Source organism: Macrobrachium nipponense, chromosome 10 (genome assembly GCF_015104395.2).
Source record: "Macrobrachium nipponense isolate FS-2020 chromosome 10, ASM1510439v2, whole genome shotgun sequence".
In the NCBI taxonomy this organism is placed as follows: Eukaryota; Metazoa; Arthropoda; class Malacostraca; order Decapoda; family Palaemonidae; genus Macrobrachium; species Macrobrachium nipponense.
Genome location: NC_087204.1, coordinates 61,886,080 through 61,910,982, shown reverse-complemented (window position 1 = coordinate 61,910,982; position 24,903 = coordinate 61,886,080). Strand labels below are relative to the sequence as shown.

At 41.4% G+C, this 24,903-nt stretch overlaps 1 protein-coding gene across 6 annotated transcripts in view; it reads right to left on the bottom strand.

Moving 5' to 3' along the window:
• Positions 1-24,903, bottom strand: part of LOC135223644 (unconventional myosin-XVIIIa-like) — a 1,035,943-nt gene that overhangs the window by 890,666 nt on the left and 120,374 nt on the right. For all 6 annotated transcript variants that reach the window (XM_064262281.1, XM_064262286.1, XM_064262283.1 and 3 more), the window contains one exon: positions 11,096-12,218. In XM_064262281.1, coding sequence (XP_064118351.1) covers positions 11,096-12,190 — 1,095 coding nt within the window. In that variant the 5' untranslated portion in view covers positions 12,191-12,218. The remainder of the gene's footprint in view (positions 1-11,095; positions 12,219-24,903) is intronic.

The following is a 24,903-nucleotide window of genomic DNA, read 5'->3' as shown; positions in this document are numbered from 1 at the left end:
AAAAAATGTGTTTACTATTGCCATGTCGAATGACACAGCAAGTCCACTACACTCTCTCCTTCTGGGTTTCTCTCTCCCAATTCCATGGCCCCCATGCACCCGCCCAATCGCCTCATTTTCACTTCCGACATGGCCATTCAATCTGCCCCAACTATCACCCTCTCATGCTCTTCCAGTTCTTGCATTATTCCATCCATGTCTCTCCAGAAATTTCCCTTCTCTTCTTCTGTGCAACCAACTTGTGGTGCATATGCGCTTATAATATTCAGAATCTCTCCTCCATAACATATCTTCAATCTGATGATACGGTCATTCTTTCTATGCACTTCTATTACCGAGTTCTTTAGTTCACTAGACAGTACTATGCCAACTCCATTTCTACCTTGTTTATTTGCTCCACTATAATATAGCTTATATCCATCTCCCAACTCTTTAGCTTTATTTCCTTTCCACCGCGTTTCTTGCACACACACAAAAGGAGCCCATAAAAACACCAAAATGTAGAGAGAAAAGTACTATATTTCAGAGACTGCTGTCTCTCTCTTCAGGTATATGAATGAGAAAAGTTTACAGAAAAGGTGGTATTTATACCAAGAGATTCGTCCACAAGTAAGCCAATTTAGGTCACCCCCGCTGATAATCTTCCTTTAATCTTCTTAAGCGTTGGTTGAATGAACACTGCGTCGACGATGTCTGATGTCCAATTCCCTTTTGAGATGTTCATTACCTGCCTTCTCTTTTATTAAGGCCGATTCCATCATTTGACTCTTGTACCGGCCAGTTGCTGCTATAAATTACACGTGACATATTCCAGTTTATTCTATGGTTATGTTCATTTATATGATTGAAAAATAGCCGAGTTCTGTTGTCCATACCTAACTGACCGTTTGTGTTGTATTAATCTCTGGGGAAGTGATTTACCTGTAAATCCGATGTAAGATTGGTCACAGTCCTGGCATGGGATCTCATAATACCCCACGAGTCTTTGGGCGATGTCTTTTGTTGGACGTTAATCAGGATTTGGCTAAGGTATTTGGGTAGGTAAATGCAAAAGGGTGGATTTCCCAAGGGTGTGAGTAACTCTCTTAATCGTCTCCAGGTGGGGAATTTTTATTTTATTGTTGGGTGTGTCTCTGGTCTTGTCTTTAGGGGGTCGGTAGAAAATTACGTTTGCTTTTGAATGCTTCTCAATTATATGGTCAGGATACTTTAAAGATGAGAGTTGCTTGCGAATTAGTTCAAATTCTTTTTCCAGGAAATCTGGGGAACAAATTCGTAAGGCTCTTAAGAATAGGTTGCTAGCTAGACTTATCTTGATAGTATTGTCATGATAGCTAAAGTAGTGAATATATGAAAGTGAGAACGTTGGTTTTCTGTATATGGTAAATTTGTATTCTGTCGTGTCTCTGATTATTAAAACATCAAGAAAAGGAATTTTGTTGTCTGTTTCCCATTCAACTTTAAATTTGATGCTGGGCACTAATGCGTTTAATTTTGAGATGAATTCATTAAAATTACCCCACTTATTATCCCAAAATGTTAGTATGTCATCCACGTATCTCATCCACAGCATGTTTTTGGGTTTTATTGCATTTATTACTGTAGTTTCAAAGTATTCCATGTACAGATTGGCTAAATAGGACTTAAAGGACTACCCATACTACACCCGAATTTTTGCTTGTAGAATGATTCCCCGAATGAAAATACGTTATTAGATGCACATAATTCAACTAACTTTATTATTTTGTCAAGTGCCAAAGGGAAATGATCTGAATAGGGGGATAATTTTTCCCTTAAAAACTGAAGAACGTCCTGTACTGGTACTTTTGTGAATAGGGAGTCTACGTCAAGGCTTAAAAGTTTTATGTTGTGAAGTGGTATATGTGCTTCTCTGAATTTGTGACAAAAGTCTTCCGAATGTTTGATGTGACTGGGAGAAAAAGTGCCTAAAAAGGAGAAAGGAGGCCAGCTAACCAGCTGTGGATGAGATACGTGGATGACATACCAACATTTTGGGGATAATAAGTGGGGTAATTTTAATGAATTCCTCTCAAAATTAAACGCATTAGTGCCCAGCATCAAATTTAAAGTTGAATGGGAAACAGACAACAAAATTCCTTTTCTTGATGTTTTAATAATCAGAGACACGACAGAATACAAATTTACCATATACAGAAAACCAACGTTCTCACTTTCATATATTCACTACTTTAGCTATCATGACAATACTATCAAGATAAGTCTAGCTAGCAACCTATTCTTAAGAGCCTTACGAATTTGTTCCCCAGATTTCCTGGAAAAAGAATTTGAACTAATTCGCAAGCAACTCTCATCTTTAAAGTATCCTGACCATATAATTGAGGAAAGCAATTCAAAAAGCAAGCGTAATTTTCTACCGACCCCCTAAAGACAAGACCAGAGACACACCCAACAATAAAATAAAAATTCCCCACCTGGAGACGATTAAGAGAGTTACTCACACCCTTGGGCAAAGGGTCCAACCCTTTTGCATTTACCTACCCAAATACCTTAGCCAAATCCCTGATTAACGTCCAACAAAAGACATCGCCCAAAGACTCAGGGGTATATGAGATCCCATGCCAGGACTGTGACCAATCTTACATCGGATTTACAGGTAAATCACTTCCCCAGAGATTAATACAACACAAACGGTCAGTTAGGTATGGACAACAGAACTCGGCTATTTTCAATCATATAAATGAACATAACCATAGAATAAACTGGAATATGTCACATGTAATTTATAGCAGCAACTGCCGGTACAAGAGTCAAATGATGGAATCGGCCTTAATAAAAGAGAGCAGGTAATGAACATCTCAAAAGGGAATTGGACATCAGACATCGTCGACGCAGTGTTCATTCAACCAACGCTTAAGAAGATTAAAGGAAGATTATCAGCGGGGGTGACCTAAATTGGCTTACTTGTGGACAAATCTCTTGGTATAAATACCACCTTTTCTGTAAACTTTTCTCATCATATACCTGAAGAGAGAGACAGCAGTCTCTGAAATATAGTACTTTTCTCTCTACATTTGGTGTTTTTATGGGCTCCTTTTATTAGATGGAATTCTGTTGTTACAGAACACCTTTAGCAGTCATATATATATATATATACAGGCGGTCCCCGGGTTACGACGGTTCCGGCTTACGACGTTCCGAGGTTACGACGCTTTTTCTTAAATATTAAATGGAAAAATCCGTCCTGGGTTACGACGCTTGTTCCGAGGTTACGACACTGACGCTTCCGACGCTCCGAGTTTAACGACGCTTTTAAAAAACTCATACTATGATAAAAATCCTTTATAGTTTAGCACAGTATATTAATAAAAATAAGTTTCTGGTTAGATTACAACAAAAATTTTGAGGTTATGATGATTTTCGACACTTTTTATGTCGTATTTTTCGATGTTTTTTAGTGACGCCTCATATGCGGAACTAGTTTCTGAGTGAATGAATACATACTAGCTTGCGGTGCGCAAAGTTTACTTATAACAGTCCAAAAGCGCAAATAATGAAAAAATCATTGCTTGTTTCCAGTAATAATAACAAAACGAAGTTTCTGGTTATATTACAACGCAAATTCCAAGTATCCAAAGAGAGACATTATCCAGTAATTTGATCAGAGAGAGAGAGAGAGAGAGAGAGAGAGAGAGAGAGAGAGAGAGAGAGAGAGGCGTCTTCCGACGCTCCGAGTTAAGGACAGAGAAGTGTTCGTTTCGTTAAACGGCCTCTGACTCATGCCAGTAAATGTTTTGTTGATACTAATAATATAAGCCTATTTAAAGATACGTTTACTTTAATTAGTCTATATGATACGTAAATAGTAATCAACTGTTCTTGTAGCCCTCAAGATTTGGCAAAATCGAAGTATCCAAAGAGAGACATTATCCAGTACATAATTTGATCAGAGAGAGAGAGAGAGAGAAGAGAGAGAGAGAGAGAGAGAGAGAGAGAGAGAGAGAGAGAGACGCTTTGGCAACAATGGTCTCGGGGATTGTCGTAACGTTTATTTTCTGAACAGATAGGACAGAGAAGTGTTCGTTTCATTAAACAGCCTCTGATTCATGGCAGGAAATGTTTTGTTGATGCTAATATATAAGCCTATTTAAAGATACGTTTACTTTAATTAGTCTATATGATACGTAAATAGTAATCAACTGTTCTTGTAGCCCTCAAGATTTAGCAAAATCACTCCAGGTTGTATATAAAACTTCAAGTGTCACCAGAGGATTACAATAGTTTTTACCTTCAAGAACCAGCATTTTTTTATGAAAATAACTCCAGGTTGTACATAAAACTACAGGAAACAACATGTAGTGTAACCAAAGGATTACAAGTAAGGTTTTTATAACTTTTTATTAGTTTAAGACATATTACCAAGCGTCGTTCCGGCTTACGACGATTTTCGGCTTACGACGCGTCTCAAGAACGGAACCCCCATCGTAACCCGGGGACTGTCTGTATATATATACGTATATATATATATATATATATATATATATATATATATATATATATATATATATATATATATATATATATATATATATATAATATATGTATATATATATATATATATATATATATATATATATATATATATATATATATATAATATATATATGTATACGTATATATATATATATATATATATATATATATATATATATATATAATATATATATATATATATATATTTTTTTTCTCTGGGTATGGAGGTGTCAGTATGTGATTTTTTTCATTAAGTATCACTATTATTAAATTAAATTTAGTTTTTATTTCATTTGTTAACCCTAGTCTTGTAAGTTTCACTTGTTGTTTGACCTCCTCTTGAGTATAACAATTGTTTGCTTGTTATTAATGTGTGTTTGCGTGTAAGGAGGTTGTGTGTGTGGTCCCTCCCCTGTGGATAAGGAGGGTGACTTCTTAACTTATGTGAGGAGAACAGGTTGTTGTTCTGAGGACCTTTTCCTATTGAGAACATTTTTGCCTTGTTTTGTGGGTGAAGAGTACTATCATATTTTGCTTCTTGGTGGTTGCAGTATCTGCTGGTGAATTTCCACTATCCTCAGAACTTGAAGATTTATACTGTATGGCCGCTATCTTCAAATTGGAAGATCTCTCTAGATTACCTGTCTGAAGGTCCTTTGGAACTCACCGCACCACCTCTGGTTCGGTTATAAAGCCAGGGGATCTCACTATCACATGGTAAGGTTTATAATACTTTTTGAATTTTATTGATTACAGCTGTGATTCTGTTGTGGCTGCTTGACTGGGCCCGAGTTGATTAACCACCTGTGGTACTACTCCTCCAGACGTGGAGGATTTCCATATTCTTCAAGGAGAGTAATAAGGATTATTTAACAAAGTTTATTAGTGACAAGTTCGGTTTATATGAAAATTAGCAAGTAAACCATCAGGCTATTCTTTCTTTATGATTTCCGCCTCCTTCCTGGACCCCTTATTTTGGTTTTAGTGTGTTTGTGTTTCTGTCATAATTTTGTATGCGTGTAGTTTAAATTATTATTGTCAAGTGTGATAGTGGTTTATTTATTTCCTATACTAGAGGTTCAGGTGTAATTTCTGGGTTTACTCATGTTTTTCACTGTGTTTGTTTACTCCCTCCTTGAATTCATCCTTGCGCTAAGAAAATTGAGTCTTTGGTATGACTTCACCCTACTGTGGACTTCATATCAGTGTTATATGTGTACTTGAAGAGTACGTTGATTAGTGTATTTTGGTGACGGTAAAACAAGCTGTTACAATAAACAGAGGATAAATCTTGGCTGATGACTTCTTGAAGGACGGAAAAGATGAAATTTATGATACAGATTTTATTCTTGGGTCTAATTTTGCATATTGCCCTCCTGAAACAACAGTTTCATTTGGTGGTGATGAGAATGATGCACCATCAGTTTAAGCCTTCACTGCCGGAGTAATGCTGGTGGGTAACACAGAACAAATTAAGAACAATTTGAAGTATCTCCCTACTTATTTTGGAGAGGGAAAGACAAAGACCGAAGTATCTTTACACAAATGTGAGGATCTTGCCCTTTCAATATGATGGCTAACAGAAACTGAAAGCAGGTTAGCAGTAGTTAATGATGTAGGGAAGATCAACTATGCCTCCTTAGAGAGAGCTACTCAAGAGATCCTTGAAAAGTGTTGTAATGATACGATAAATTATGACAAATACTTTCTGAGAAGGTAGTTGAAAATGAAAATTTAATATTTTATATGTTCTTCAGAATACAAGGTGCAATGAAGATAGATTAATTATGCCACTAATCTGGAAGAACAAAGTGAGGCATTTGCTTGGGCAAAATAAAATGCTACCTACTAAGATTCTTAATTCAAATTTTAAGAAATACTCAAAGGATAATGGAGAAAACTTAAAACTAAGTTGCTTGTGCTTTGCAGAGCAATCCAAACAAGGTATTTTACAAAGAATTAACAGCCTGGATCAGTAATTAAGAGGAAAATCCCAAATATTTTTTTAATAAAATAATGTTTTCTTTATACTTACCCACGGCAGCAGTTCTTTTGTTTTGGTGTAGGTTGGTACCCCATCCACTACCGGGGGAATAGGTAAACAACTCGGCAAAGAAGCTCAATTTTATTTATATGCCTTTTCATCCATGAGAGGGGAGGAGGGTGGGCTCCCATTCTGTAATTACTTGGTAAGTATAAACAGAACATTATTTTATTATAAAAATATCCTTTTTGTTCAAGTAACTTTCCAAGTAATGACATAGCTGATTCCCAAATTGTCAGGAGGTGTGATTCATGGATAAACAACTATTGCAATTATGATTGATAAACACATGCCAATAGAAAAATCTTGCCAGCATTAACATAATGCTTGTTGTTTTCTTACCTGTTAAGAGAACTATAGCAGACAAAATTGCCTCTGGCACAACTACTCTCAACTTAGTAGAGGTGTGGTGTTAGACCAGGGTCACTTACTACATAGTGGGGGCCTTACAGCAACGAATTCACCAAGCACTAGTAAAGCACAGACATTGCTCCTGCCCTGGGCGTAGTACCATGAACAACAACAAAAAGCCAGAATACTGACAAACTACCAACACCAAATATTAAAAACCACTACGCTACGAATGATTCTGGAGGGTATCCATGCCAGCCACCGCGAACAGACCCAAGGTACTGCAATCATTAAAAATCATTTCTACTTCTTTAAGATAATGATTTGCAAAGACTGACTTACATCTCCAGTATGTGGATTGGAGAATGGAAGCTAACGAAAGATTGTAACTGAAGGCCAGAGATGTCACCACTGCTCTAATCTCATGAGCCTTTACCTTCAAAACAGGTAGAGCCTCCACTGCTAACTGAGAATGGGCATCCCAAATGAGGTCTCTAAGAAAGAACGAAAGGGTGTTCTTAGAGAGGACGTGAGGGGTCCTTAACAGAGCACCACATGCTATTGGAAAGGTCCTCTAATGTTTTCAGTCCTGTGCATGTAAAACTTTAGAGCTTTCACTGGACAGAGAGTACTCTCTTCATCGTCCACTCTACTACACTAGACAAGTTCTTGATGTTAAAAGAACGAGGCCAAGGTTTCGTAGGATTTTCATTCTTAGGCAGGAAGCTTAGCTAAGGTAAATGAGACTAAAGCATCTCCATAAGAGAAACCAACCATTTTATCTAAGGCTTCAATTTCTCTCACTCTTCTGGCCGAGGATAAAGCAATCAGGAAGTGTGTCTTTCTAGTTAAATTCCTGAGTGAGGCAGATTATTATCATCATAAAAGTAGTTTAACCAGACCACTGAGCTGATCTTCAGCTCTCCTAGGGCTGGCACAAAGGAGTAGATTTTTTATTGATTTATTAATTCTTACTGGCGTCGCAACGACGAGGTTATTGACGCCGTATCATTAAAAGGAATTGCAAAGGAAAAAGTCAATTAAAATGCTATAAATATGTTTATATAAAATCTGTCAGAGAACTACAGAGAACCCAAAAACACACGAAATACCTATCTCACCTACACACCTATTTCAAATTAATTGTAAACAAAAAATACAAGCAACACAGGCACCCCGCATACTTCCAATTCTACAGAGTTCTGTCAAAATAAATAGATATTAAAAGTACTAAAACATTATATATGGTAATAGATATATCAATTGGAGGTAAATTTAATGTACATAAAAATTTCCTGATCTAAAAAGACTTGAAAGCAAATGATATACACTGACACATACTAACACATACACAAACTCAAACATCTTGACCAAACTAACCTAAATTTTTTCAAGAAGACCTGCTTCTTGAAGGTAACTAAAAAGGCTATCCTCATTAAAATCTCTGCCTATAATGGCATCCAGTTTAAGATCCATTCTTCTAACTACGTTAAAATGACGGTTCCTTACTGATATTAAGCTGGGGCATTCTACTATTAAATATTTTACTGTGAGGGGAACAAGACAATCCTCACAAAATGGTTCAGGGTCATTGTTCATTAAAAACCCATGAGTAATCCGTGTGTGGCCGATCCGTAACCTACATAATGCAGTCTCTTTCCGACGGTCTTCTAACATATAAAGCCAGGGGTTGATTACATCAGTGAGTTCTCTCATTTTATTATTACTCTCTATTGTCCAATAGAATTGCCAAACTGATTCTACAGTCTTTTTAATTTCAGGAATGTAGTCTGAACAGGGAATTGCTATACTTCTTGGATTTTTTTGATGTACCTAACTTAGCCAATTCATCAGCTCGTTCATTTCCAACAATACCAACACGTGAAGGAACCCAGCAGAGGTTAACTGCCTTCTGTTTTTGTTTTAATAAAAACAACCACTATGTTATTTCCAGTACCACAGGGTGTACTGGATTAAAAGATGCCAAAGCTTTCAAGGCACTCTTGGAATCACTAAAAATGGTAAAATTATCTCCTTCTAAAGTTACAATTTTCTTTAGGGCTGTTAAAATGCTAAAAAGTTCAGCAGTAAAAATAGAAGCACAACTTGGTAATGCACGACTAACACTACTGTCAGGGTATACCACTCCAAACCCAACACCTGCACTGGATTTGGAGCCATCGGTAAAGAATTGCTTTGAGTTATCATGTTTTTCAGCATGGCAAAGGAATTTCTGCTTAAGAATATCACCTGAACAGTCTGCCTTGCAACCAGAAAACCATTTACAATATTTCACAGAGGGCAACTTCCATGGAGGGAATCTTGAAAATTTTGCTGGAATTACTTTTCCTTTTATTACATTGAGCTCCTCTAATGCACATTTTACCCTGTATCCAAAAGGCTTTGGATATGAAGCATATTTTTCATAAATACAAAAATTCTCTTTAAAAACAGTATTGTAGGCTAAGGCCTCAGGAGTTCTCTGTATGCGGTACCAATATTTCAACAGGGCAAATTTTCTTATCAAATCTAAGGGCAGTTCACCTGCATCCACTAATAAACTACATATTGGGGAGGATCTAAAGGCTCCTGTTGCAATTCTAACTCCCCAATGGTGAACTGCATTCAAAGTATCTAATCTCCTTGTCGTAGCTGACGAGTAGATTTCTGACCCATATGCCAATTTTGAAGCAACTATTGCTTTATAAACATGTAACAAGTGCTTTCTATCAGCCCCCCAATTTGTATGACCTAAGACTTTTAAAACATCTAAGGCCTTCATGCATTTGACTTTGAGGCTCCTGAGATGAGCTTCCCATGTTAACCTGCTGTCAAAGATGAGGCCTAAAAACTTAGTTTCCTGTACACATGCGAGTCTCTGTCCATTTAAAAACAGATCTGGGTCTGGATGAACCCCTCTGATACAGCAAAAATGCATAACAACTGTTTTGGCAGAGGAAAATTTAAAACCATGCTCAGCTGCCCAACTGTTAACTTTATTACCAACTGGAGTTTTCGCTCTGCAACAGACATTTTAGATGCAGCACACGAAATAGATAAATCATCAACGAACATTGTTGACATTACATCTTTTGGAATTTTTAAGGCTATCCCATTTATGGCTAAGGCAAACAGAGTGACACTTAACACACTTCCCTGTGGTACTCCTTCCTCTTGTTCTTTCAAATTAGACAGAGTACTACCTACTCTGACTTTAAAATAACGATTTTTTAAAAAGACTTTAATAAAAAGTGGTAGTTCTCCACGCAGACCAATTTCATGCAAGACTTTCATAATTCCATGCCTCCAGGTAGTATCATAAGCCTTTTCTAGGTCAAAGAAACTGCAACATAATGCTGCTTGGAGGCAAATGCCTGACAAATTGCATTCTCCAAATGTATCAATACATCTGTGCAAGATTGTATTTGGCGAAAGCCACACTGAGATGATGATATAATCTTCTTTGATTCTAAAAACCATACCGACCTAAAATTTACCATTTTTTCCATAAGTTTACATAAACAAGTTGTTAAAGGCTATTGGTCTATAGCTTGTAGGGACAGATGAATCTTTCCCAGGCTTGACAAAGGGTAAAACTGTCGCTATTTCCCAAACACTAGGGTAATCACTCTCCTTAAGTTTCCTTTGAGGCATTCTTGATCATTTCATATACAATTTCATCAGGTTAAGCCTTGATGCAATCTCCTACATAAAGAATGAAGGTTTATATTTGTTTAGGAACAAATCTCTGCGCAGACACTAACTTCTTAGCATGACACAATTAAAGAAAGGCCAATTGTTGAGGAAAAACCATAAATGGAATTTCAGCCATGAGGTTAGTAGTACTTGCTATTCAATAAACATATCCCACCTGGTATTACTTTAGACAAAATGTATGTGAAATATGAACATTACATATTCCATAAAACTATGAAGATGATTACACTGCTGATAGTTATTACTGCAAAAACTTTCTATAAATAGCTTTAAAATACACAAGATTTCAGCAACTCCAGTAAGTGCCAGAGTCAAGTTGATAGTTGTTACTTTTTTAATTAATGCCTGGCTTAAAAATTCCATTTGCAGTCATTTCCATATTAACAAATAACCACAAGAATTTCCTTACAAGACAACCTCCAATATCTTCACAAAAAAGTCATCAGTAAAAAAAAAAAGTTCTGTACTTACCACCAAAGTGACACAATCTGGTGATGCTTTGATTAACTCAATAATTTCATCTCTTATTTTATTTTCAACACTTATACCATTCACTTGCAAAAGTCTATCACCTGGCAAGAGCCCTGTCAAATTTGCCCTACCCACAGCACCAGGCTCAGCAAAAACTATTGTACGTCTTGCTTCAGTGTTATCTGGCCCGCGTTCAACAACTTGGGCTCTTCTCAGTGAAAAGCCAAAGTCCCCAGCAGGTGAGCGGGGAATGGTAAGGCTTCGAGGTGCAGGAGGTTGAGCAGGTACTAGAGCAGGGAGTCGCAAATCAGCTGCAAATGTTTTAGTACGGTGAAGGCCAACACTCTCACCAACAGGTACTGGGCTTGTTGGAGTAGCTGGGGGAGTAGTAACATCCAAGCCACCAGTTGGACTGGATTCCACTACTAATTTAGGCTGTGGTAATGGCACAGGGCTTGTAACACGTTGTGGTGGACTGAGAGGAGCAGAACCATTTGATACTCGTCTAGGACTTGTCAAAGACGTTATTGACAACCTTTGAGCTTCAGTTAATCCACATTCATGTATAAGATTCTCATACATAATTAGTTCATTCTGCAAAGTATTTTCAATAAGATTGGATTCATCATCAATATCCCCTTTAACACCCTGATACTCAATACCCTCCAGATTATCTCGTCCTTTTAAAATTCCCCGCTTTGGTGGCCTTGGAGGTAACCCTGAACCAGAACGTAGTGATACCCCATCACTGCTTGAATCACTATGAAGACTTGAAGCAGACGCCATTGCTTCATAGCGCTCCCTTAATTCCTGGAAAGTGCCAGCTGATGTCAAGTCAACTTCTGACTGGTCATTCCCCAAACCAGACCTGAACTGTTCCATATAATCTGCAGTAATACCACTTGGAAGCTTGTCTTCCTTTTTCTTGCGGCCCTTACCAATAAGGCTGCGACGAGCCTCATCAAGTCTCTTGAGCTCATCTAATGTTAGAGTGGCTCTGTCTTTAGAGCGCTTTGATTCTTTTCGGTCCTTTTTATCTTTCTTTTTCTTCTTATCCTCCTCTTTGTCCTTATCTTTCTTCATGAACCCAAACATCTTGCTAAATTAGGATTTCACAGCCAACCTGTAAGTATAGAAATGAGCTAATAAACAAATTTCATAGCAACATTTTAAAAACAGAAGTGATTTTGTCTACACACTAAAACTCAGATATAACTGAAATGTACTACAGTAAGTACTATCCTAGAAATAACAAACCTTACACAATTCATGATCAAGTTGACATGATAACCTGATATAAGTCACTGTGAGCTTCATTAACACAAACCTCTTCTTTTAATTATACTCCACTGTAATCACTCAACCCTTTTGCTTCAAGGGACCAATTTTCTGAGTCATCAAAAGGTCTTGTCCATGATGCAGGACTGATTTCCTCAGTCACCATTCTTTTGGTACTAGTTAGGCACCTCATAATTGATGGCGTGCTTACCCCCTCATTTTCTTTGAGATATGATTTGCAAAGACTAACTTACATTTCCAGTATGTGAATTGGAAAATAGAAGCCAACGAAAGATTATATCTGAAGGCCAAGAGGTAAAACAAAAGCCAATTCCCATATGGTTGGGTAGCTACTTTCATGCCATAATCTATTAATTATACTTACTATAGAGTTTTGTATTTTTTGAAATATGCCTACACATTTCATAGGGAATCTCATCTAGACCAGGGGCAGTGTTATTGCTGCTGGCTAGGGCAGCATCAAATTCCCTTTCTGTAAAGGGTATATTATATGGTTCAACCCTATCCTGGAAAAGTCTAATAGCAGTTGTTCTTCTCTTCTTCTATAATGATATCCAGGGGAACTATCAGATTTTTTTAAACTTGAGCAAAATGATTGGCGAGTTTTCATTTACATCTTTTGCGTTGGCAATGAGGTTGTTATTAACTTTGGGTACTAGGAGAGGATCGGGTGTAAATTTCCTGGCAATCTTTTTTTATTTTCTTCCATATACTGCAGATAGGTGTTTGGCAGTTAATGGAGGATACAAATGATGCCCATGACTGCCTTCTGGCAGTTTTCAGTGCCTTTGGAAAATGAGCCCTATTCTGTTTATGTATTATCATATTTGCTATGGTTTGGTGTCTACGGTAATGCATTAGTGATGTTCTTGTGACTTGGTGTAACAGTGTGAGCTCTTCAGACCACCACAGGACTGGGATCGCCTGAAAAGACCTGTAGTTTTTGGTATAGAACGTATATCTACTGCTATATATAGAATGTCCAATTTAATAAATTGACTGCATCATCTGATTTTGGGAAGCCATTTGCATCACTTTCTATTTTGCTTATCTCTTTAAATTTGTTCCAATCTGCTTTTACAATATTCCACCGCAGAGATCTTTGAACTGGTGGGTCATCATTTGCATTTATCATTATGGGAGCATGGTCACTGCTTTGCCAGTCATCATTCGTCTTCCATCTGAAATCCATTGTGCAATTAGAACTAGAAACTGTAAAGTCTAAGTATGAGACTGTACCTGTATGGATATGACAATGAGTGGGTTTTCCAGTGTTTAAAAGTCCTTAATCTTCATTTTCTATTATGGAAGTTATAATATTCCCTTTTTGATCTGATGTCACGTCTCCCCAAAAAGGATGTCTGCCACTTAAGTCTCCCATGAGGAGATTGATTGATTTATTAGTTCTTACTGGCATCACAACAAAGAGGTTATTGACGCTGTATCATTAAAAGGAATTACAAAGGAAAAGTTGCTTAAAAAGCTATATGTTTATATAAAAATCTGTCGGAGAACTACAGAGAACCCAAAAACAAACAAAATACCCATCCACCTACAAACCTATTCAAATTAATTGTAAACAAGAGTGCAAGCAACACAGGCACCACGCATACTTCTAAATTCTACACAATTCTGTGAAATAAACAGATATTAAAAGTCTAAAACTTTATATATGGTAATAAATATTATATCAACTGGAGGTAAACTTTATGTACATAAAAATTTAACGAAGTAAAAGATTTAAAAGCAAATGATATACACTAACACATACTAACACATATACACAAACTCAAACATCATGACCAAACTAACCTAAATTTTTTCAAGAAGATCTGATTCTTGAAGGTAACTAAAAAAGTTATCCTCATTAAAATCTCTTCCTATAATGGCATCCAGTTTAAAATCCGTTCTTCCAACTGTGTTGAAATGACGGTTCCTTACTGACATTAAGCTGGGACATTCTACTATTAAATATTTTACAGTGAGGGGAACAAGACAATCCTCACAAAATGGTTCAGGGTCATTGATCATTAAAAAAAGGATTTTGACGTAGGAAAAATCTATTTCTGGGCGATTGGTTCGTGTCGCCCAGCGAAATAATCCTTTAGTTCATTATTTCTTAGGTAAATGAGCTAACAAATACCAGAGAATAAGCAAAATAAAGAAGAGGTCAGTATAACTGACTCGCTCACCCAAAATAAAAGAAGGGTGTCGGTATGGTAACTAGGGCGAGTGAGACCACTACCACAAACTTCTTGCCATTTAGAAATTTCCCACAACAAACTCCCTCAAAGAGAGAGCCGACCCACAGAGCGGGGGCGGCAACTACTACTACTGCAACCCACGCCAAGCCGACTGCCGCGCCTCTGGTGGCCATCCTGAAGTTAGCAATCAATCTTGGGCGAAGGGTTGGGAAGAGGTGGGATTTCGCTGGGCGACACGAACCAATCGCCCAGAAATAGATTTTTCCTACGTCAAAATCCTTTTTCTGGGCTCAGTTCGTGTCGCTGCGCGAAATAATACCAGAGAATTAGCACAAGATTGAAAAGTACAGAGGGTCTCAATAAAACTAAAAACTTAACTAAAATATTATAATTGAAACAAAACTGGAATATCCATACAGAATCTTCAGACAATTTCTGAGTAAGGGATAACAAAATAAATGTAACTTACAGCTATAAATATTTACAAAAGTATTTAAACAAGTTACAAGTATGAATATGTAAATTAACATGTGTGTGGGAAAATACATAAACAACACACTTAATGAATTCATAAATACAAAGCCATAAGGCAACAAACCATTGATAAATGGGAGTGTGGAACCCTAGCATAAAAATAAGGGGACCACACTCATAATGATAATATATACAAACATTTGTGGGTGACCCTAGCATAAAAATAAGGGGCACACCACCAAGCAATCATGACAGCAGCTAAGACTCGAGACGAAGTGTAGAGCAATATGGTAGGCTAGACAAATGTTAGGTAAGGTAGGTAGAAAGGAGATCTGGATCTTCAATTATACTACTGGGCAGAGTCAGGGGAAACTATGTTACCTGTTGCCACTGCTGAAAATTTCAGAGATCCCAAAGACTTCAAGTAGTGACGCTTAAATACTGTCGGCGTTTTCCATCCAGTATATTTTTTCAAATCATCAAAGTTCATATGCTGAAAATAATTAATTGAGGTGGCCACTGCCCTGACATCGTGTGCCTTAGGGAAAGATTCAGGGTTAGCTTGTTTAATAAAGTATAGGATCTGTTGCCTTATACCTTTAATTGATAAGGTACCACCTTTTTCTCTCCTAAAGAGGGGACCCGAAGAGGAGGAGGATGTCCTAGACAGAAAGGCTCGTAAGGTCATCACCGGACAAAGAGAAAGGTCTTGGGGAAGGGGAATGACTTTCCATGGTTCCCACCTCAACAAAGGATCCTCATTTTTTGCTAAAAAGCTGCGATCCGGAGAAAGCAGAACTTCTCCTGAGGGGAGAAATTCTACATGACCCGAATCTCTGGATAGCGCCGACAGTTCTGAAATTCTAGCTCCTGAAGCCAAGCTTAATAAAAATAATGTTTTTCTTAAGAGCATTATGAATGAACATGTCGTATTATCTGTATCTGAAGCCAGTTTTAGAACATCATTCAGAAACCATGACACTGAAGTAGGCCTTACGGAAGGTCTAAGTCTAGCACAAGTCTTGGGAATAGACGAAAAGTAGGAGTCTGTTAAGTCTATATTAAAACCCAACTGAAAGATTTTCTTCAAGGCTGACTTGTTTGTCGTAATAGTGCTAGCTGCGAACCCTTTTTCAAATAAGGATCTGAAAAAGGATATAGCTAAGTTGACTGTCATGATTTTAATGTCCGATTCTCTCAAGAAAGATGCCAACTTTTTAACTGCAGCGTCATACTGCCTCAAAGTTGAATCCCTTTTATCTGATTCTAAGAAGAGGATATTTTGTGGATCTATATTTGCATCCCTCTTGGCCGCAAACTTCATGAAGTCCATAAAGTTAGGGCTTTGAGAATTCCTGAGGAAGCGAACAGTCTTCATTTGTACCGACTGGGAGAGTCTGGGATTGGGAATCCGAAGGGGACGAAGACCCAATTCCAGCAGCAGGGGGTACCAATTGCTCTTCGGCCAGTCCGGTGCTACTAGAGCTACCTGACCATTGAAAGTCCTGAGTTTGCTCAGAACTTTCAGGAGAAGATTCACCGGAGGAAAGATGTAAATCTTTTTCCAGTTGTTCCAGTCTATGGATAGAGCGTCTGTGGCATAGGCCAGAGGGTCCAGGTTGGGAGCCACATAACAAGGAAGTTTGTGGTTCGCTTGAGAGGCAAACAGATCTACTTGTAGACCTGGTACCCTCCGGTGTGTCCATTGGAACAAACTGTTGTCCAGCGACCATTCTGACTCCAGTGGGACTGACCAGGATAGAGCATCTGCTATAACATTCCTCACTCCGGCCAGATGGGTGGAGGAGAGGTGCCAACTGAACTTGTCCGCCAGGGAAAAGATGGCTACCATGACATGATTCAGGTGTCTTGACTTGGAGCCTCCCCTGTTTATGCAGTGAACTACTACTGCGCTGTCCAGAACTAACTTTACATGAGAGTTCTTTGGTGGAAGGAGCCTCTTCAGAGTTAGGAACACTGCCATTGCTTCCAATACATTTATGTGGAGCTGGCGGAATTGGGGTGACCAAGTTCCTTGAACTTTCTTGAATTGAGAATATCCTCCCCAGCTGCTTAATGAAGCGTCTGTGTGGATAGTGATTCCCGGAGGAGGGAATTGAAGAGGCACTGACATGGACAGATTCTTCATCTTTGTCCAAGGACGCAGACGATTTCGGAGAATTTGCGGTATTGCTGACAACTTGTCTCTGGATCTGACATTTGCTCTTGAGCGCCAGATCCTGGTTAAGTCTTTCAGTTTGGCTTTCATCAAGATGTTTGTCACTGAGGCAAACTGAAGGGAACCTAGGATTCTTTCCTGGTTTCTCCTTGAAGCATATTTGTACCTTAGAAATTGCTTCACTGACTTCGCTATTTCCTTCCTTTTGGCTACCGGAATTGACAGTGTGTGAGAGGATAAATTCCATTGAATGCCCAGCCATTGAAAACGGGACTCCGGAGTGAGTCTTGACTTTGTCCTGTTTATCTGGAACCCCAGATATTCCAGGAACTGAATGACTTTCTTTGTGGCTTTGCGGCATTCCTCGACTGTTGGTGCCCAAATCAACCAGTCGTCGAGATACGCTACTACCATTATCCCTTGAGACCTTAGTTGTTGAACCACTACTTCCGCTAACTTCGTGAATACCCTGGGGGCTACGTTCAGACCGAAGGGAACTACCTTGAACGAGAACGCTTGGTCTCCCAGCTTGAAGCCTAGGTAAGGGCGAAAGTGTCTTGCAATAGGGATATGATAGTATGCGTCTGTAAGATCGATAGAGGTGGTGACGGCCCCACGGGGAAGTAAGGTCCGCACCTGCGAGATAGTCAGCATTTTGAACTTGTCGCAGCGAATGGCTAAGTTTAACTGGGACAAGTCTAAGATTACCCTTCTTTTTAATGAGCCTTTCTTTGGCACGCTGAATAAGCGACCTTGAAACTTTAATCGCTTGACTCTCGCTATTGCTCCTTTCTGAAGGAGTTCCTCTGCATACTCTGTCAATTCCTTCGATGGAAGTTGAAGGAATGGTCTGGGTGGAGGGGGGCCTCCGATCCAACTCCAACCCAGGCCTTTCGACACAATACTTTGTGCCCACTTGCTGAATTCCCACCAATGCCGGAAGAGAAACAGTCTCCCTCCTACCTTGGAGATCTCACTGCTGTTGAGCCGAGTGACCTCCGCGGCCTCCACGGAAGTGCTTTCCCCTGTTGAGCAACCTTCCTGATCCTCTCTGGCGAAAGGCTCCTCTAGCTCTACTTCCCCTGGCGAACCGGTCGAAGTGTTGAAAGGCCTGGCCTTCGAACACCTGGTTAAATGCCGGGGAGACAGCATTGGACGTGGAAGGTTGAGATTGTGGGGAAATCAGGTAGATAGGCTGAGCCTGAGTTTTCGAAGTGGAAGGCTGTCCTGGCTGAACAACTGGCACCGCAGACACAGCCTGACTGAAGTGCTGAGGCTTCTTTTGGTAAGGCTGAAACCTTTTGGCCTTCTTTAGCTTCTTGCCTGTTGACGAAGGGTCTTGACGTCTTTTGGCAGAGAGGCCCCAACGGTCTTTGAGGCTCTGATTGAGCCTCGTGGCCTCGTTCTGAACCTCCTTTACCATAGCTTCTGGGAAGAGGTCTGCCCCCAAAATGTTGGAGGAGAGCAACTTATTTGGCTCATGCCGAATAGTTGCTTCCTGAAGGACATGCTTCCGGCAGTTGACCCTAGCAACCACAAACTCGTACAAGTCCGATTGGACTGTACAAGTCTGTGATTTGGTCAAAAGCTTGAATAGCGGCTCCGAAGCATATGATAGGGCCGCTACTTCCGTCATCGCCATGGTGTTAAGAGACCTGGCCAGCCTAGTTCTAGCCTCAAACTCGGACTGAATGAGGCTATCGGGGAGTCTCGGAAGCTTCTCGCCGAACTGGTCCATCGCACAGTCCGGCTTAAGTTTGCCTACCGAAAAGGTGTTCGGTAGGTCTTCCCACAAATCCCCAAGCGAAGGAAGTAAGGGTGATGTGGGGTCCGCCTCCCTCAACTGTGGCAAGGGCTCTCCCTTTAAGCCAGCCGGGATGGAAACGCTGGCGATCTTGGTCAGGAAAGAAAGAGGAGTCTCTTCCTCCATCGTAAAGATGGTGAAAGGACTCTTGAATGCCTGGATTCTGGTGTTGGAACAGTCCATTTCATCCAAACACCGGAGCCATTCCCTCTGAGCCTGGTCCCTGGAGTACAGCACTGTCTCCTTAGGAACCTTATCCTCCCTATTCATAGCAGCCTCCGTCAGCCTGGTGTAGCCAATGAACGGAGGTTGAAGATTCTCCGGGTAAAACTCGAAGTCTTCGATTCTTCGAGTACCACACTCCGGGATAGAAATGAACCCGTCCTGGAAAGGAGCGTAGGAAGCTACTCTCCAGGGATTGTTCATGGAGAATGGAGGAAGAGAATCATGAGGAGGAAGCTGGAGTAGGCCTGCGCCAGGTGCCAGAGAGGCAGCTTGAGGAGCCTGGTTGAAGCCAGACATGAGATTTTCCTGTGTGGCAATCCTGTCTGACAACTGAGAGAACATCTGCTCCATACTCGTCCTCAGGGACCCTACTAAGTCTCCCATCTGTTGCATCATCCCGGCGGAGAAAGCATTGGGATCAAAGCTAGGAACTGATGTCGAAGTAGACGGGTAACTCACCAGAGGTACCGTAGGGGAAGGAGAGACCACTGACTCCGCCGAAGTACGGGATCTCTCCTTGGAGGACTTACTCTTCGAGGCTCTAGAGCCTGAAGCAGATGTCTTCCCCTTCTCTGCTCCGGGATTAGAAGCCGAAGACTTACGAGAGGAAGACGCCGAAGAAGTCTTTTTAGACGAGGACGTCTTAGTCAAAGTTTTCTGCGCTCTGTGACCCTTCACTTTGGGAACCACAGAAGCGCCGGGCGTACCATACGAGAGCTCCGCTCCCGTAAAGCCCTGGAAGGAAGCAGCAGAAGTAGCAGGAGAAGAAGATCCAGTGGCGCCCAAGGAAACCCCTTGAGCGTCCAACGTACCTACATCGACCAACAAATCATCTACGCCTACCATAGGCTCTACATTCAAATCCAAAGTGGCGACCTCCGCCGAAATATCCTGGCCTGGTTCCTTCATACATTGGGCGACCTGCCGTTGGATCGCCGTCATCGTCGAGGCTGCCTCCGTCGGGTCGACGTACCCCGTCGACTTGCCGCAGGGAAACAGCAGGACAGCCATCCTCTTCTCTAGGATGTAGGGCTGTCCCTTGGCGGCGTTCTTCCCGAAGCCGCCGACCCAAGCTCTCAAGGTTGCAAGAGCAGTCTCTCTGACCACGGCAGCCTGGAAGAGAGGGTGTCTATTAGATTTTAGGCTAAAGTTGAGATTCAACCTTAGAATAAAATAAGCTTAAGTCTAGACAATATCAGCATATACAGGGGGTCCTCGAGTTACGACGTTGATCCGTTCTTACGATGCATCGTAACACGAATTTCAGCGTAAGTCGGAACATTGAAAAATACCACATGATTTAATGTAAATACCTATCAATAACAACGAGAGAACAATTCCTTACCTTTATTAGTTTGATTGGCTTGCACACTGGAGAGGAAGCTGCGGTGCTGGAGAGACTGGGGGAGGTTAGTGAAGAGAAAAGAACCTCCAGAAGTTGCTGGAGATGCTGAGGCAGATGATTCTTGGAGGTGAGGCAGAACATACTAGTACTGGAGATGCTGAGGCAGGTGATCTTGAGGTGAGGCAGAAAATACTTAGTGAGATGTTGGGGCAGGTGAGTCTTTAGGTGAGCAGAACCTACAGAAGTGCTGGAGATACTGGGGCAGTGAGTCTGGGTTAGCAGAACATTCAGAAGGTGCTGGATTAGCAGAGGCAGCTGAGGTAGAGGGTACAGGATCTCCTGCAGGGCCTCTCTACCTTCTAAAATACTGCTCCAGGTTAGTCTGAACAGAGAGCGACCTCTTTTCATCCAAGATCTCCTTGTAACACTGCATCAAATCCATGACGCCTCTGGAACCCTAGTGAACCTGTCCAAGTTGGGATCCTGAGCCTCAAAAGTTGACAAAGCTTGCTGCAACTCTGCAAAACCTCTTATCAAGTCCTGCCTTGTGAAAGGCCTTAGGCTCTGGGGTGGGTGCTTCTTCTTCTTCCTCTATTATCTGCTTCTCCAGTTGTATCAGGTCCTCAGCAGATAACTCCTCGCCATGAGACTCCAGCAGCTCTGTAACATCATCAACCTCCATCTCCAAATTGATTTCCTTACTCAGGGCAACAACGTTCTTGACAACTAGCTGAACGGTGTCCTCAAACCCATGGAAATCATTCACAAATTGAGGACAAATTTTCTTCCAGACACCATTCATGTTGTTTGCTTAACCTCCTCCCAGGAATTAGCAATGTTCTTTACAGCATCAAGGATGTTGTAGGATTTCCAAAAGTCCTTCAGAGTCAAGTCCTTCTTGGTTTCAGTTGCCTGTAAAGCCATAGCAATTGTCCTTCGTAGGTAGTAGGCCTTGAACGAAGCAATCACTCCTTGGTCCATAGGCTGTAAAAGGGCTGTGGTATTAGGTGGAAGGTAAACCACCTTGACATTAGGGTTGAAGTCTCCCAGCTGGGCAGGGTGTCCAGGGGGCATTGTCCAGCACTAGCAACACCTTAAAGGGGATACCCTTGGAGGCGCAATACCGCTCCACACTTGGAACAAATGGTTTTACGAACAGTCCTCAAACACTGCAAGTGTCACCCATGCCTTCTTGTTGGACTCCAAATTACTGGTAGTTGACCCTTCCAAATGCCCTTGAGTGCCCTTGGATTTTCAGCCTGATACACCAACAAGGCTTCAGTTTGAAGTCGCCAGCAGCATTACCCCCAAGAAGTAAAGTTAGCCTCTCCTTGCTGGCTTTATGACCGGGTGCTGACTTCTCCTCCTTGGCGATGTAAGTGCGGTTAGGCATACGCTTCCAAAACAAACCTGTCTCGTCTACGTTAAACACTTGCTGAGCAGAATAACCCCCCCTCCTTAATTATCTCAGACAAACGCTTTAGGAAATTCACTCGCAGCTTTCTCATCCCCACTAGCAGCTTCACCTTGCAATTTAAGGTTATGGTAATTGGCCCGAGCCTTAAATCGCATAACCAACCCCTACTAGCCACAAACTCTTCACTTTCACTTCCCTCCCCCTTTTCTTTTTCAACGCTTCAAACAATCTTTTCGCCTTCTCCTGAATCACCATAAGGCTGACTGGGATACGCCGTTGATTTTGGTCTTCCAACCAAAGCACCAATAACCTTTCCATTTCAATTATTAGACCACTACGCTGCTTAGTTATTTCACTGTCGCTTTCATAGGAGCAGATCCTTTCACATGTTCAACGATGCGCTCTTTATCTTTGATAATGGTAGCAACGGTCGAACGGCTAAGGCCAAGCGAGCGGCCAATGTTTGTTGGCGTTTCTCCCTTCTCGGATCGCTTTATAATGTCCACTTTAATTTCCATGGTGATGGCCCTTTCTTTTCTTCGATGCACTACCATCAGAAGAGTCCGCCTTGCGCTTGGGGAGCCATAACAAAGAGCAAAAAGTTACAAAAACGATACAACACGAGGGAGAGAGGAGGCAGTGTAAACAACCAAAATGGCGTATGGGCGAGGACTGAGCGTAGCGAAGCGACGCCGTCCTCTCCCCCACAAAGCGTATTCTTCCGCCGTGGCGCCTGGAACTAGTTCGCGTTTGTTTACGTTGCTTACGACGCTAAACCGCGTAAGACGGAACGACGCAAAATATTATTTTTTATATATGGGGGCGCGTTCGTAACCACGAAACATCGTAAGTCGAGACCAGCGTAACCCGAGGACTTACTGTATTCCATAATATTAGAGAAAACTTAAGCTTAAAATATATATTTCAGAATTCATATCTTATGACTATGCTGATGGAAAATACTTACCCCGTCCAAAAACTGACTCACGAGATCGTAGCAGATCTTACACGTCTCGTGGAACCAGACCTGCAAACTTCCGTGAGTAGTTGAACACGGGCCATGAGACCTGCAGACCTCATGTCCGCAGGGGTCCTGGAGCACAGCATTGCACCCCGGGTGCTCACAGTTGGTAGTCTGTAAGTGGAAGGATCATGAGTATCGATATAACACTCACAGGGCTACTCTAGTACTCCGTTGCATGCCGGAGAATGATAAATTTTCGGGCATAACCCCTCCCCTATCACCTTAAAAGGCATAAAATTAAAGACTCCGGCGTAGGCCAGAGAATGAAAAACGCCAAGGTCAGGGGAGGAACCCAGCTTAAGGTAACTTATAAATAACTTATAATTAACTTAAGCATAAAACAGTTAAACTAAAGCCGGAGAACAACTCCGAATCGCGGCGCTGTCCGACTCCGCCGGCGAAATGCCTAGGGCACTCACCGGAGAGAAGGAACGGTGGAAAGCAAAAAGTGACCAACTGAAAACGCATATACTCCGCCGGCAGGCGGGGCTACCGTACCTCCCCCCCGTAATCGATGGGGCTTCCAGGAAAGAGAACAGAGATCCGTCGTACGGGGGAGGGGGAAGCGAGGAGGGGCGAAAAACAGTTCCCGAGCATACAGCGGGAGCGCCGGAGCAACAAAGGCGGGGGGAGGCCAACCCCCAACTCTGTCACGCGAAAGGCACCACCGAAACCAGGGAAGAGCAAGGTCACTCCCAGCCAAGCGTCTGTCCACACTCCCTACTCCCTCGCGCGTAGGAGAGAGGGAGTCGGCCGGGATGGAGCGAGCAAGGACAAACCTCCTCCCCCCTACTCTTATGGGGAGAGCAGGGGGGGGGGGGGGGGGGGGGAAGGCGACTGGGTGGGACGGGCGTCTGGCTACCGCGATCACAAGGTGACCACGGTACGATAACACAACACAACCGACTAAATCGGTAGCCTAGGATAATGCAACCAAACTGATCAGAAAGATGCAACAAACGTGATGCAACAAAACTGACAATAAGGATGCAACAAACTGTAAAAGAGGACCACGGGACCACTGATACCTAGGCTAAGCGAACAGACCAGACGCCCTAGGCTAACCAAAACACAATATACAAAAAAACAAAAGTAGGGGAAAATAAAATTACAGTAAGAGAAAAAATATCCAGGAGTGTACGACTAACCCGAAAGAAAGTCTACCACTTCAAAAGCTCAAGCCTGGGCCGATACGAAGAGCGATGGCTAGGGTCTGGACAAGAAAAAACTGAATGCCTACGTAAGGTAGAGAGACATGCATGCATGACCTAAAACCAAGGCAGGCTAAATCCCCTAACAATATAATAATAAAAAGGACTAGAGATGCACGTTAAAAATAAGGGAAAGGTTCCAGGTATGGGAGACCGAGAACCAAACCGCCATGAGGCAGAACAATGCCGCCATGCTCCAGACCGGGAACCTGTATTTATACCTAAAAAACGGCAAATACAGGCTCATGGAAGGAACGAAACTAAATCGAAACCTTGTGGAATACTAAACTTAGCCGCTGCAATAGCTGAATGTTCCATGGTAGCGATAATTCACGCAAACACAGCACAAAATCAAGAGCAAAAAGAAACACGTGGGTCTCTTGGACTGCTAACGTAAAGGATGGCCACCAGAGGCGCGGCAGTCGGCTTGGCGTGGGTTGCAGTAGTAGTAGTTGCCGCCCCGCTCTGTGGGTCGGCTCTCTCTTTGAGGGAGTTTGTTGTGGGAAATTTCTAAATGGCAAGAAGTTCGTGGTAGTGGTCTCACTCGCCCTAGTTACCATACCGACACCCTTCTTTTATTTTGGGTGAGCGAGTCAGTTATACTGACCTCTTCTTTATTTTGTTTA